This window comes from Ciona intestinalis, unplaced genomic scaffold (assembly GCF_000224145.3).
Source record: "Ciona intestinalis unplaced genomic scaffold, KH HT000034.2, whole genome shotgun sequence".
In the NCBI taxonomy this organism is placed as follows: domain Eukaryota; kingdom Metazoa; phylum Chordata; class Ascidiacea; order Phlebobranchia; family Cionidae; genus Ciona; species Ciona intestinalis.
The window spans coordinates 736049-752332 of NW_004190356.2; the positions used below are offsets into that span (position 1 = coordinate 736049).

The 16284-nt window shown below is 32.7% G+C and overlaps 2 protein-coding genes across 3 annotated transcripts in view; one reads left to right on the forward strand and one right to left on the reverse strand.

Moving 5' to 3' along the window:
- LOC100184498 overlaps positions 1-479 on the reverse strand; it is a 12699-nt gene extending 12220 nt beyond the window's left edge. Inside the window, exon 1 of the mRNA XM_009862746.3 lies at positions 303-479. Coding sequence (XP_009861048.1) covers positions 303-420 — 118 coding nt within the window. The 5' untranslated portion in view covers positions 421-479. The remainder of the gene's footprint in view (positions 1-302) is intronic.
- A 4203-nt stretch (positions 480-4682) lies between these two features.
- LOC100186954 (glomulin) lies at positions 4683-15405 on the forward strand. Of its 2 annotated transcripts, XM_002120092.4 has the most exons (13): positions 4683-4898; positions 8768-8981; positions 9285-9456; positions 9686-9806; positions 9949-10060; positions 11142-11350; positions 12124-12211; positions 12522-12723; positions 13196-13325; positions 13759-13935; positions 14207-14324; positions 14619-14689; positions 14791-15405. In XM_002120092.4, exons 1-13 carry the CDS (start codon positions 4794-4796, stop codon positions 14872-14874), a joined length of 1803 nt encoding a protein of 600 aa, XP_002120128.1. In that variant the 5' UTR covers positions 4683-4793; the 3' UTR covers positions 14875-15405. The 2 variants fall into 2 exon arrangements, with proteins under 2 accessions (XP_002120128.1, XP_026693736.1); XM_026837935.1 differs by lacking the exon at positions 4683-4898 and having other exon boundaries at positions 8796-8977.
- The last annotated feature ends 879 nt before the right edge of the window (positions 15406-16284 follow it).

The window sequence follows — 16284 nt, forward strand, 5'->3', positions numbered from 1 at the left end:
CACAGACCATGAAGTGTCTTTCTTGTGGAAAATGACGCCATTCATTTTCACCAATTGAAGATAAGAATAAAGTAGGGGCGAAAACATTGAACACAAAATAAGGGGACAAAAACAGCAGGTGTAATGGCAATCCGGGTTAGTAGTTATGTTTAGCGGTTAGCAAATAATTTAGTAGAATGTTTTGTTTTTTGAAACTTCGATAGTACCTCAAAACACATTTCCATTTTGTATAGTTAGTATGATCCTACAAACATTTATAAATATTTAAATATAGAAAATTTATTTGATTTCTTAAACTTTACCTCCATTGCAACAGAATAGATCAATGATAAAAATGCACCAGAACAAAACTTTCCAAGTTGCCATCTTCGTTGCCATTCCTTTCATCATTACAGTACTTTGTTGTTGTTGTTCTTTCATCAGACTGTTAGATCGAATGCACCAGAGTATTCCTGGTATATAGTATACAAAGCAAACAAGATAGCTAAGCTCTAATAACTGGGCATGTGGCGTTTTAAAAATGGTTGGTAAATATGCATTGTACAGCTGCGTAATCATGTGTTGAGTTTTGAACTTCAGTTGCAAACCTTGTCGTCGCTTAAAAACGTTCGCTTTTTACTATGTTAATTACAAACTGTTTGTTTGAACGTTTCAGATAATTTTATCGAATAATTTTTTTTTAAACAAGCGCTTATCAATCTTTTATGATGGAGACATGAAGCGAAATTGGGACGGAGTTGGCGGTCGCGTGAATAGAAAAAAAATGTATCACGGTTTGCGCAGTTGTGCGTTCTACTGTTTTTTTCATTTCTGTGAGTCTAGTTGGTACAGTGTACAAATTGTATATTAGTAGCACGCGTAGAAGGTATCGGAAGTGGCCGCTATGCATTTTGTATTCTAGAATCACCTTGGTCCACCCAGAGTCGTATAAACACCGAGTAGTCCAACTGCCTTTTTGTGTGTCCAAAATAGAGCAACAGCGGTGACTTTGGCAATGGATTTTAACGAACTTGTTAGAATTTTGTTTGTGTTTTCCTTTTGTGGAAAGTCGTAAAACAGCTTCTATTTACCTTACCAAGCATTTTTTGGAAAAAATATATATAAATTTACCCCCATTAAATGACTAAAATGTCACAAATCAACCGCTTCTAGTTCTATTTTTAACTTTTTTGATAATGAAAACAAATAACACATGTTTTTTACTATTTTTAACCTTTAACTTTGTTTTTAAGCCCAAGTCCTTCTGTAATTTACCAAAAAAACATGCATTTTCCCTATACCCACTGTGTTATTTTGGACCCAAATTGCCGTTCAATTTGTCTTTTACGTAACAATGGGTTGGTCTTCACGGTATTTCTATGGCTCCGGGTCCACCAGCACCTGTAAATTATAAGTAAAATGTGCTTATTGAACTAGCATAAAATAAATTTGTTAGTGGTAGGCTACTTACTTTTTCTAGGCTACAAATAACATAAAAACTCAGTTCAGATGACTTTAAATCAAAAACTAAAGTTTTAACGTGTAAAATCTTGTCCGGAACGTTTTCAATGGAGGGTTGTAATAAATCTGGACCGGGTGGTCATTGTAATTGTTTCGAGCTACTGTGCATATGGACTTTGCTGTGCATATACGCAGTAGCGTCTCGGCGCATGCGCAATAGCGCCCGGTACAAGTATATCAATCGGAACGAATATATTACGACACCGTGGCATTTTATCACAAGTACACGTGCTCTCTTTACCAACCCATTGTTACATTGTTACGTAAATACCGATTCATTAGTCCAACCCATTGTTACGTAAAAGACAAATTGAACGTCACTTTGTGCCCAAAATAACACAGTAGGTATAGGGAAAAAGCAAGATTTTCTGAGTAATTTAATTAAAGCAGTGTTTCTCAACCTTTTTAGCTTGCGAACTTTTGAAATAAATTTTGCGGAGCGGTGGCCCTTGGGCACACATGCTTCGTCATCGTTATTCGCCTGACTTGCTTAAAGGGCCTAAACACACCCCAAATGTACTTCGCTTTAATCGATAGAGTGTGTTTTTCTAATTCCAACGACACCTTACTTGTTTTAATCGGTTCTGTAAAGTGTACTACCCACGTGACAAACACGTAACAAAATTGTTGAAGCGTGGCCGCTCTCATTCAGAAAAGCGAGAGGCAGTGTTTTCAGCGAAAAACGAGAGAACAAAAAAAACGCAAAAAAGCACAAAAAAACGCAGGTTTCGCTTTTACGAATGAATCAGTCACGTGACTAGTACGTTCCTACGTCACAATCACGGAGCTCGTAGTAAAAAAAAGATAGCGCTAGAGATCACTGTTTGAGGACGAATATCTCCGCCTATACTGGACCCATTTTAATAAGCAAAGTATTTTTGGAATCAATAAAACGGTCGCTTTATGAATTTACAATAAAAAATAAAAGTGACGTGGGGTGTGTTTAGGCCCTTTAAGGTTAACGATTTACTACGTCACAATCGCGGTACGTTACGTCACAATAGTGATATATTACGTACGTTACCGGAGATTATAGCCTTATTTTTTCGCAATTCATGAGGGCTCGTGTGGAAAATACGGAGACGCAGAAGGATTTTGCGCAAACGCCCGAGTTTTTTCAAAAAATAAATTAGACAAGGGATATCAGTAAGACCTAAGGAACACTTTGAAACTAAAATTTTAGATGGCCACCAGCTAACGGATTACTATTGTGACGTACGATAAAGTCCAAAGTAGACCATAAGCTCTATGTTACGTCACAGTACCGCAAATTACAGAACTGGCGAAGTTCTAAATCAGTTTGAAATTTGATGTTTTATTTGTTTAATCAATGGACAAGACCTTAACATCGCATTTTGCAATTGAGAAATAAAATTGTAATATATTTGGTGGACCGGCAGAAAAGTTAATGCGGACCGGCGGTTGAGAACCACTGATTTAAAGGGTAACCTGGACTTAAAAATAAAAGTCTAAAACATTTGTTTTCTGTATCAAAAAAAGTCAAAAACGAGATCTAAAAGCGGTGAATTTGTGACATTTTTTTGTCATTCAATATGGGTAATTTTATATATTTTTCGCAAAGAATGTTTAATAAAGTAAATAAAACTTATATTTTACGCCTTCGCACAAACGTAAATTGCAAACAAAACCTAACAAGTTCGTTAAACGTCATTACTAAAGTCTCCGCTTTGGCAATTTAAAAAAATAGTACAATGGGGAAGATGGGACACTTAAGCACATATTGGAAAATATTTCCAGAATTAAAATAGATGACGTTATTTGGGTAATACCACGAATTAGTACTATTATTTCTTTATTAATTGACAACAATTTAATAAAATATATTAAAACACACAAGACCTTATTCAGCGATCCGCACAACAGGTGAAAATTTACAAAATCGAAAACACACGGGATAAGATGGGACAGTTAAAAATCATTGTTAATTTAAATTATTAAGTGTATTTAGAAAATAGGAATATACGTAAATAACACGAAATAATACTGTACTCTTTAAAAATTAGGTCTAAACATTCTTTTTCTTATCCTACTGCTATAGTTTTTAACATGTTACCTATACATTATATTATTGCATAACAATTGGTATTCTCATAAAGCCACTTCTCATAAATTATCACCAAGTGCAAATGACCAAATATCGAATATATTTATAAAATATTATCTTTTTATTATATCGGTATCTTATAGTTGAATATCCCTTGAGGTTTAAATCACTAAATTAAAAGCGAACCTTTAAAAGTTTGGCACAAATGAAAACATACAAAACTACAATGTGGGGGAAGATGGGACTCTAAACTGAAACATATTTACATTAGCGGTATTCTGCAACTTGCAGTTAACCTACCGAATTTAACAGGCTGTGCTAGTTTCTTTGCCATGTAAACTTCATATATATAACGTTAAACCGATATTTTTTGTTGTTTTTATCTCAAATTAAAGTCACATTGACCCGTGCCTATTTTCTTGATGCTTATATCTCGGTGTTTTTTTTACAAAAGCTAAAACTAGTTTATGAGACAAAATCAAATTGTACGAAAAATTCAAGGTTGTTTTATGAAGATATGAAACTAGTTTAATCGTTCGCACATGCAAACTAAAAAGTTTCTTCGCTTTACAATGATTTAGCCAGCATTAAACAATAGCACCTTACTATTTCGCATTTTTTACCTGTTCAAATTATACTGTTGCTATTTTACATATTTTTTTAATGTTTAAATAAAACAGATACGCAACACTACGGCCACATCCGACAGATGTCAAATAGCCATACGATTTATCAAAATAACCAAAATGCCTGCAACCGCGCGCAATCGTTAGCAACCGTTTAATTTTATTTGACCAATCCGTTCGAGCATAGATAATACGTATATGTATTATTTATTTTTGCCTTGTTAAACTCGTATGGTCATTTGACATATATTCAATATTATATTGGACGTGGCCGCGTAGCGTTTCTAGTCAAAACAAACAAAATATCTGCAACCGTTTGCAACCGCTTGCAACCCGTAGTTTTATTAGGGACCCCTTATCAGAGTCCGTATATAAACGGACTCTGCCCCTTATATATGTCATAGAATATCCGCCATCGGAAGTGGGTTTTTCTTAATTTTAAATTTGTAATAAAATCGAGTTAAATGAATTGCGCAACACTTTACTGAGTTCTCCAGTATGACGTCACATTACGCGGCGATTTCGAGTTGCTTCATTTTTGGTAAAATCGACTTTGTAATTTTATTTTATCATAGAGCTTCTATACAAAATAAAAAACAACGATGTCCGTGGACGAAAATGAAACAGAATTTTTGAAGGCGTTTAGAAACGAAGATAATTTTACACAACTACATAACTATTTCATTAAGGAAATTGATCAATCAAAGGTATTTACTATTTACACTATTTAGTAATTGTTGGAGCTATAGTGAAAAATCCCGCTCCTATACGAACCAGGAACGTAACGGTTCAACACAACGCTTACTAAGCCTTAACTGTGACTCTCATGGACTAGAACTAAATTTGTTTTTGAATGTTTAAAACACAAAAACCAGCTGTTGACAAACTTAAATTTAATGCAGGGTGTGTTTGTGTGCATTAACTTGGTTAACTCAGAGCTATAAAAATATCGAGTACTCCAACTCATTGTTACATAAAAGGCAAATTAAACTCCAATTTGTGTCCGTAATAACAGAGTAGGTTCAGGAAAAAGGTAATCCTTTAGCTGGTGGCCACCTGAAATTTTTGTTTCAAAATGTTCCTTAGGTCTCCCTGATACCCACTGTATAATTTTGTTTTGAAAAAACTCGGGCGTTCGTGTCGAAAATTAACTTTGAAAGTGCACGAAATCGTGCTGCGTCACCGTATTTTCCACACCAGCCGTTATGAATTAAACCAAGGTTAGATTATTACGTCATAGAATGCGTATTGTTACGTTTGATTCCTACGTTAAAACAGTGGGAAAAAACAAGGCTGTAACGTATGTAATATAGGGGAGACCGGGGATACTTCGGACGCGGGGATACTTCGGACCATGTACATGACGTCACAATAGAGCATTGTGATATCATTATTAACAAATCTTATTGTTTCCATTACAAAGCAGCATAATGTTTGGGGGCATGCACAGTTCAACCGATTAGTTAAAATAAAAAAAGTTAGTTTAACAGAAATATCTACTTTTTAAGTTTTTGGTTGTAAGGGTATAGTTTGGTTACTGATAGCCGAAATTAATTCTTTTGCGGTGGAAGTCGTAGTTTAGAAGCAACACTTCAATAAGCAAACGTAGATTTTGAGCAGGAGGTAAACAGGCGGCTATGTTTTTGCTTTATTTATGTCACCATGTGTCTGGGGATACGTCGGACAACATGCCCGGGTTGGTAAGGTGTATTATGTTGTATGCTCACAATAGTTTTAGATCATAAAAAATAGTAAGAACGTTTAAAAGAAGGACGACATCAGGAGAGTATCAAGCGACTGAATGAAAAAAAGCTATTTTCCAGTTATTGAAGATGATACTCGTACAGACAGGGGACTATTAAGGATTAAGATTTCTCATCAACCTTTCCTGTTTTAATATGCGCTTAAGTACCAGCTTAGCCTAGTCGATTTATATATTAGATGATTCATTATTATTTCGTTTGTCGTTTTTACCAACGGTGTCGAATAAAACCAAAAAACGTATACTGTCCGAGGTGACCCCGGACATGTCCGATGTTACCCCGGTACCGGGGCAACACCAGACACTTGAGAGCCTTCGGAATTTGACCTTTTTCATGTATTTCTAGTTTTCTTTGGCATGCGACTCTCCTACCCTTTTTCGGCAAAGGATCACCCTTTACAACAAACTAACATTTAAATTCATGTGACGCATATAAAAAAATTATTAGCAATTTTCAAAAAAACGTCCGAACCATCCCCGGTCTCCCCTACCACTATTGTGACGTAACAGACCGCGATTGTGACGTAATAAATTGTTAACCTTAGGCAAATCAGACGAATTACGGTGACGAAGCATGTTTTCGCGCATTTTTAAAGTTAATTTTCGACACGAACGCCCGACTTTTTTGAAAAAAAAAATTAGACAGCAGGTATCAGTGAGGGCTATAGAACATTTTGAACCCAAAATTTCAGGTGGCCACCAGCTAAAGGATTACCCAGGAAAAATGCCTGTTTTTTAGTAAATTACAGAAAAACTTGGACTAAATAGTAAACAACAAACACTAAGTTTGGAAAGTGTAAAAAACATGGGTAATTTGTTTTACGTACGACTTATTATCCGAATGTCACTCTCTTTTTTCACAAGTGGGTGCTCATTTTTTTTTGATTATTTTCTGGGACTTTGAAAAAACGTCGTTTTTGTGACATATAAAACGTGTATTGTTATAGTATTTCAATATTTTATAAAAAATCGTTTACTAACAGTAAGTTTTACAGTTTACAGACATAAAACTTAAATTCCTAACCCCCTAACTCGTGTCAATCACACACACAAAAAAATAATAAAACACGTTTTTTTTTAATTTTAAACTTAATAAGAGCGCCCACTTGTGAAAAGAAGAGAGTGACATTCGGATAATAAGTCGTATGTATTTGTTTTCTATTTCCAAAAAAAAAAGTTTATAAAAGGGATTAAAAAGCATTTGTTTGTGACATTTTTTTCATTTAATATGGGTGATTTTATATATTTTTTGCAAAAAATGTTTGATATGATAAATCTAAGCTATTTTATGTTGTCCCTCCAAATGTAAACGCAAATGAAACCTCACGAGTTTGTACCCATTGTGAAAGTCACTTTTATTAGTCGCTTTTGGTCTTTTGGACACATAAAGGTGGCAGTTGGCAGTTGGACTACTATGTGTTTATATGACTCTGGTGTAACATGTTCCATTCTTTATAACACGATTGGACGCAAATGTGATCTGAACCCAAGCCTGAATCTCACTGTCTTAATATATCTAAAGAGATGAAGAAAATCTTATGTCTTCACAATCTTATAGTTCAGCGGCGTCGATTTTATAAAAACATAGGGCTTGCGACATTACACCATGTTAGCTGAAAGTAGGTTAGACAAGTGGGGTAATAAAAACAGAAAACACAAACTTTCGATTTTCTCCCTAAGTAATAAACTAAAAAAAATATTTTTAGTCTGGAGGAACAGTATTCATCAAACCTTGATATTGATGTCCAAAAAAGATTGTAGAATTTCTATGGTTACTAAAAAAAAAATTAAGATTGGTGGGTAAAAAAACAAAAGAAAATTTTTTTCAAGTTGTAAACCGTCGATTTTTTCACTTTGTAGCCAATCTTAAGGGGGCAAAAAATGTCTGTGTATGCTTAACCAAGACGCACATGAAGGCTAAACCACAAAGCACAATAAGGCTAAACCACAACACCTGTGAAGGCTAAACCTGACGCACGGGAAACTTAAATTACGACGCACGTGAAGTCTAAACTACGACTACATTAAGTGCAAAATACAACTAAGGCTAAACTAAAACGCAAACCGTACAGGTATTTTGTTTAGCTTTTGCATTGATTTTAATAAGGCATTGTTACTCAATAATACTTCACAGTTTAACTGTTATATTTCATGGGACAAATACAACAAATGCGCAAAAAAAATTTTTTTTTTCTTTTAATAGTAATTAATTTCTTTTACCCAGTGTATTATTATTAATACAATTGCCAAAATACCATGTACAGTCAAGTAATAAAAATCTTTGGGGTAAAATCCTAGAATATATATTTTTTGGGATGAAAACTCCATTTATTTGGCTTACCTTCTAACTTTATTTTTTTTTAAACTTTATTTTGTGCTAAGTATTTTTTCAGTAAAACAAAAATTACTCAAACAAAAATTTAACGAAAAAAATTTCGTATGGGGTTTGCCAAACCTTTTATTGTGAGAAGACATTTTGTAATAAACTTATTATGAAAGCAGTTATTTGCTGTATATTGAAGTAGCTTGAGCAAACAGTTTTATAGCTGACTGCTCTTTTTTAATGTAACTTTTTATAATTGGCATTTAGGTTTAATATCCCCATTACTTTGTAACATGTTATGTTTCTACGTCCACCAGGTACACATTTACCTTTCACATCTATCACTCTGCCAAAAGTTAGTAATATTTTACACAAATACTTTAATGTTTTATCAGTTCTTATGTCACTTAATATTTGTTCTCTTTTAATTTCTATATTATAATGTTCATTAACCACATGTATATTCTAAATGTCCTGTAAATAAATTATAGTTACAAGAAAATGCGTGGGAGTATATCAGTTTATTGATGAGTCATGCTAAGGAACATCAAGTTTGTGATGAAAGTTTACAAACAGTAGAAGACATTTTTACCGTCATATCTGAAAATGGAAATGCACGAGAATTAATATTTGGAATTCTAGAACAATTTGATCCAATGGTTGAACTGCGCTTGGTTGAAATTCTCATACCATCGTTGAGTGTAGGTATATATTCAATACATACATGTAGCAGGTGTTTACCCATTATTCATGCACTACAGTTGCAAAAAATGTTAGAGAGAAATATAAGGGATCTAGCGCTACATAAATGTAACAGACAAACACTCTATGAGCTAGGAATATGTGGAAATGATTCATGAGTAGCACAAGTTTGTAACATATAAATTATTAAACTTTATTTTTTATTATAAACTTGTGATTTTTTAAGGCTGGGGTTTTTAGGTGCCTTCGCGCTGAATAGTTCCTGTCCTGAAAAGTACTTCATCTTAAAATAGTTTTCTAATGCAGTGTGCACAAACTTAATGAAATCTAACAACACGTTGAAGAACAAATGCTATGATATGAGCATGACGTTTTCCTCACTTACATACTACTGTGACAGCCTCAACCTACCAAAGTATGAAAACTATGACCCAACGGAGAAATGTGAACAACCATTGGAAGAATCAAAAATTTTAAGGTTTCGGATGTTTGTAATAAATTTCATGTTAGACTATGTATAATAGTTTAAGTTGTTAGCTGTATATATCTGCATAAAATACAATCTTTTATAATTTATTTTGGTCAAGCAGCCAAGCTAATTTGTACCTGATATTTTACTTTAAGTCGGACCAATTTGTCCTACACAGTTTTGTTACAATCATGACCACAAAATCAGAGCTAACGTAATATTTTTTTCCCCATTATAGGTATGTTGAAAAATGCATAGACATTTCAAATTCAATGCTGTCAGTTTTGATCCAAAGTTTAACTGAAGTTGAAAAATCTGATGAAAATTTAATGGAGTCAATAGTTGCAGAACCATTATCAGTATGTTTAATACTATACTACAGTATCATTTCTTTTATTAGTTTTCAAAAATATGAAATAATTAAACATTTAGTAATCTGTATGATCTGTATCAAGCTTAATGTTTGTGTTTTATTATTGCTAAACCGAACCTGTATTTCAGTTTTATTGTTGTATGTTGGAACGACTTTCTCAACTAAATGTAGAAGAACAAAATATGTGCAACAGTTGTAAACCAAATTGTATCAAATCAACTTTTGCAGCATCCAGTCTTGGTAAGTGCTATGATTTAATCCTATTCAAACAATATACTGTTGTTAGTGGCGTTGATTTTTAAAAAAACACAGAGGTTGCGAAAAAAAAAATTAAACAATTAAACAAGACTATAAAAGCAATAACTTTGTTTTTGCAAACGTTTTTTTTTGCAATGTATATTTTACTTTTGTGCGTGAAAAGGCAAATATCCAACTTGTTTTCAAACACCTGCATGCTAAATATTCAAGAGGACAACTGCTATTATGACGCAAATAATCAAAATGTGGATTGTTATTATGTCGTAATTAATTACCAGGTCAAAGAATGGCTATTATGATGCAATAAATCCCTGTGTGAATCCTTACTATTTAGTAATAAACATGCTGCTTGGCTAAGGTAAACAACATGAATATATACAGCAGTGCCACTCTATTTCTGGAACATATTTAAGTTGTTCAACTGAAAGGTGCAGCATTGCGCATTATCGCACTTAATTCTCTGAGTCACAATATTGTTTGCAATGCAATATCTAACTTTTAAACTTGTAATTGCGCAACATAAAACCTATTTGCATCACAATCGAACACATAACAATTTTGTATTGGTTGACGGGCGCAATGAAGTTTGAAATAAACGTTTTAACAAAACTCGAGGAAAAAACAAAATTAATTAAACATGTGTCAACCATGTTGTACAAGACACAGTCAAAGCTGTGGTTACCTATTACCGACCAAAGAAGTAGTGACGCCACTATTCTCTTCATTTTATCAGACCAACTTATCAAGGTACCCTAATGCTTGCGAGCAGGAATAAAGCTTCGCAAAAGATAAGCAGTTTTACTTTTGCAATAATGCTATTCGCTTAGTAATTTGTAACAAGTTAATAAAAATGAACAAAAATTTTGGGTTAGCCTATTTAAAGTTTGAATTAGCCTGTTTAAAATTGCTTTTAAGTGTGTTGGTATTCACTATTTGGTTTATCAGTGTTTTCATGGTTATTTGTTCTAGCATTACTATGAATTGGGTTCTAGGTATATTACATATATATATTTATACATTTATATATATGTATGTAAATTTATATGTAATTTTTTTTGTACAGATACTGTCAACAAAGCCACTGTATGCTCCAAAATTATTAAGTATATCCATGAAGTTCGTCGACCTTGGTGTTTGTTGTGTGATAAAATGTGGGAAAAATTTGTTATGCTTGAAACAAAGCTCAATGATGAAGATAAGACTTTGTTGGCACGTGGATGTTACCTCTATCTCGTATACGTGAAACATCAGGATATCGATAGTTGTACACAGGCGAGTATAGAATAGTTTTTATATGCTGTTAAATTTAGATTTGAGGTATGTGGTTGCTGGTGGCTGGGCTTCCTCTTTTATGAAGCCTGCACGTGCTTGCTTTAAAAGGGGATGGCGACAGCGAAAAATATAAAAAATAAGAAAGTTGAGCAACTTAAAGATAATAAAAAAACAAGCCAATATTTGGTTTTTTTGTTCTTTGGAAAATTGCTTGCGAAACTGCATCGCCAGGGAGTTACAAGTAGCCAGTTTTCTGTACTCTATTTTTTAAATAAAACCAAAAAATTTGAAATTTTTATTTTTTTAAATAAAAATTTATATTGCAACTAATATATTTATTTATTTTATTTTTATCTGCCTGTGTTCCGCCTTTTTAAAAAGTGGTGTATAATCCTTAGCCACGTTTTTTGTATAAATTTAATTAGCACAGCTTTTTCACTAAACAGGAACGTATTCTTGTTCACTCTTTCTCCTTGGTGATGTCATTAGCGCAAGCATTTAAAACTTCGGCACACCCCAAAAAATGTTTAGCTTTTTATTTCTGTTTGTGACTTTGTGTTGTTGGTTAGTGTAACAAATTATTTGATGTGAATAAATAGTTAGGAGAAAAAATAAGGATGTTTTTATAATACGTATTACGTAGTGGGGCGATAGTGGTAGTGGAGTTATACACAGTTTTTTCTTACTTACGTATCTTAATCCCAGTAGTGAGTAGAATTCAATGCAGCCAACCTTTTTCCTCAACTCTCATGTTTATTAAGTTTGTTTTACAGGTTGTTAACCCTTTGTTTAATTTTACGTGTTGTTTTCATTCTGTTCTCACATTGTTGAAATCAAGTAACGAAACCACAATTTATAAAGGTAAATTGTTTTTTTTGAATATTTGTCTGCTTTTCTTAAAACAAATTGCTGAGTAACTGACATAGTGGTTAGTGACTAGTGTGGTGTGCAAGCTTGTCTCTGATTTGTCGATGGGGGAGTGTTTGTCTTGGCCCCTTGGGTTTTGGCAAATACAATTAACACCCAATATAAGGGGTGATGTTGCACTCAATTAAAACATAGTTTGGCTGATTAGTTCTTTGTTTTAGGCAAAGGTTATAAATTTAAACCTGCCAAATACACAACATGATATATGAATGTAAACTAAGTGATTTAGAATATTTGTGTGAAGGTCTTGAGATGTTCTGTTGCATCATCAACAAACTTGATCCATTTGCGCTTCACTGGAGTAAATTAACCTACAATCTCATCAACTTGGTGAATTCCACTTCAATAAAACAACCTGTGATGGAAATCTTCTTAACAGCAGTGTCTATTGCTGTTCATAATTCAAACACAATTCTTCGGCAAAAGGCTATACAGCTGGTTCCTAAGTATAACTTTTTAAACTATTTCCGTGTGTTGCTATATTCTATTTGCATGTTTTATTATAGGTAATAGATATTTTTTTGTTCAGGGTAACTGAAGAAAAAAATTTATTTACTGTACCCTGTAAAGAGAATTTCAATAAAAATATTTTGCCACTTTAATAATATTTTGAGGCATGGCTTTAAGAAGATCTCTTGTACACAGTTACTTATCGTGAGAGATAGGGTTGCCCCTTACCCTTAACAAGAAGCACATGTGATATAACTGGTTCAAATACAAATAATGATATCCTAAAGCAGGAGTGTTTGGACACAAAAAAAGTCGGGTTACTAAATACTTACAGCACACCAAATTTAAACACAAAATTCCGTTTCCCTGTCCTGTTAGAACAATAATACTATAACAATAAAATCAAAGCAATTTTATGCATCGGTATATAGATGTGAATTTAATCTTCGTGTAATTAATTGTGTTTAGATTTCTTGACAAGTTTGTGTGGATAGATCGCTCACATCTGTTGGAACGTTTACTTTCTGTTACTGAACATTACGGAGTAAAAGGTTACTTGTGTCAATATTTCAAAAATAAACTGAATGATATATTGCAGGTAAGACAAGCATTGGATACAATCTTAACATTGCTTTGTACATCATAGTTGGTGACTTGTTTTCCTAATAATCCGGTGCTATGGCACAGTTAGTTAGCTTGCATGCCTTTAACCCAGTGGTAATGGTTTCAAGGCTTGTCACTGCCACCATTGTGGGCGTATGTGTCCTTGGGCAAGACATGGGTTGCCTAAATTGTCAGCTATGCATAAAAAAATGAAACACAATTACCCACAAAGTTATACGCGTGATAAATCGTAAGCTAGTACAAAGTGTATGCAACATGACACCCATGTTATATCTAGCACAGGTCACAGATCAGCACGGATCAAATAGTTCTTTTACATAATACTTTTTCATATTTTTAGCTCACTGTTTAGCTTCAAATTAAGTGTGAATAGTTTCCAAACTATGTTGTTAATATTTCTTCTACAGGATGATCCCCCACCTGGAGCTGAAGTATTTATCTCAGAGTCTCGCTTTTCAGCAATCCTTGAACAAGTTCTCGTTCTCTCAAATGGCTCAGATTCCGATTTTCTTCAGGAGCATGATCTGGTGATGTCTGGACTTAATCTTCTACGATTTCTGCTCCTGAGAGACGTAAAAAACTTGGTGAGCATGAATGAATGCAGAGATATCACTCTGTTAATAAATGAAGTATGTTCCTAAATTTGTGGTAATGATCAACACTGGCACACGTGACACATCCCAACAATAACTTTACCTATAAGTTCCAACTTTTTGTTTGTCATTATTATCTGACTTTGTAATCAACCATTTTCATAAAATCATGGCCTGTACGATTTTTCTACACTGCTTTTATGGGTTTTATACTATAGTACTTTTGGTAGATAATCACACCTGTTTTATACATTTTTTATAGACTGGTGTTTGGTCTTGTGTGAAGAGATATGAAGTGAGCTACATCAAACCAATACGAACCGGTCTAAACTTGTCTGCAATGCATTACAGGGATGAATTACAGAATCGGACTAAACCAAGTATTATTTGTCTAGATTATTTATATAATCTTAATATTTTAACATTAAGAGGATTGTTTAAAATAGCATAACTTAAATCTAAAGGTTTCACCAGAGTTTCTAAAGAATGAAACAACCTCTAAAACTTGTACATAAAAACACAGCATTTAAAAATTGTGTGAATTCTAACCGTTGGAGTAATGGTACCCTTAGATCGCATTTGTGGCCCTCTATTCTTTATTCCTATTCCAATTAATTTTTTTATTGGTATGTCCTTCAACATAAATATTCCTAACTTATATCCACTTTTCCCAGCTTCACTGAGCCCAGATTTTTATGTCAATGGTTTAGATTTTCCGGCACTTCCTGCTCAGAAAAGAAAGGAGGTAAAGTTACTTTCATAATTTACACATGTAGACAAGTATGAGTTTAACATTTAAGCTAAACTTGTGTAATGAAACATCATACCGCTGATCTATTTTAACAGGTGGTTGACGCAGCAATTCTTAGTTTTGATATCATGCAAGGAGTATGTTCCAGAGTACAGCAACTTATTGATAAGAATCCCTAAAAATGTGCCTTTTAAACAATATATTTATTTTAACCTGTGTTTGTTTTTGTTTTAAATATTAATGTCGGTTAATATTTAAAAGTATACAACTGTTTTAACTTTATCAGTAGCCAATGGTCATAACCGAAATATTAAATTTTCAAATATTTTTGCGAAAACATAATTTACTCATTCATCTATGTAGGTAACGAACATGTTACTTCTGTCTATAAAAATGTTTTAGGTTATGTATATTAGAGTTCCTTATAAAAACAGAGTAGAGCGGGAAAAGATGGGACGCTTAAGCACATATTGCCAAATTAAATACATGACGGTTTTGGGTAATACCACCAATTAGTACTATCATTACTTATTAATTACCGCTTTGAAAATCAAGTTGAAATGCTCTTTTCATTACCCTACTGCTATCTATAGTTTTTAAAATGTTACCTACATTGTATTATTGCGAGACAATTGGTATTGTTTAAACAATAACTAGTATTGTTTGAACATCAATTGAAATGTTGTATCCTACAAATACATGTCAACTTGTAGATTTGTAATAACAGAAAATTGATATCAACTATTGATAAAGTTTACATTTTTGCTACAAATTGGGTATTGCTGTACTGTTTTTCGCACGCACCTCTCATAAATTATCTCCAAGTGACTAAATTTGGAAGATTTTTTCATACATTATCTTGTTATTAGAACCGCGGCGCCGATCTGCTGTGGCAAATTGGTTAGCGCGCCTGCCTGTGACCAAAAAAATTAAAAAAATGTTTTAATTAAAACTGTACAGTTACTTGTTTAAGCAACAATAAATTAAAATTTTATTAAAAAAAATTTTTAACATTAGTTTTTACAACAATTTTTTTTTTTTTTTGCAAAAAATTTTCGAAAAAATTTTAAGTTTAAAACAGTACAACTACATTTTTATGCAAAAAAAATCATTTCTTTCATGTTTCCCAAAGAAATTCAAAAAAATTTTTTAAATAAAACTGTACAGTTACTTATTTTAAGCAATAAAAAATTAAAATTTTATTAAAAAAAATTCTTAACATTAGTTTTTACAACAATTATTTTTCTTATTGCAGAACATTTTCGAAAAAATTTTTAAGTTCAAAACAGTATAACTACATTTTTATGCGAAAACCAAAACAAATCATTTTTTTCATGTTTCCCAAAGGAATTTAAAAAATGTTTTAATTAAAACTTTACTGTTACTTGTTTTAAGCAATAAAAAATTACAATTTTATTAAAAAAAAAATTTTAACATTAGTTTTTTTAACAATTTTTTTTTTTGCAAAAAAATTTTGTTCAAAACACTACAACTACAGTTCAAAACAGTTCAACTAAGTTCAAAACAGTACAACTACATTTTTTATGCGAAAAAAACAAAAAAACAAACAATTTTTTTATGTTTCCCTA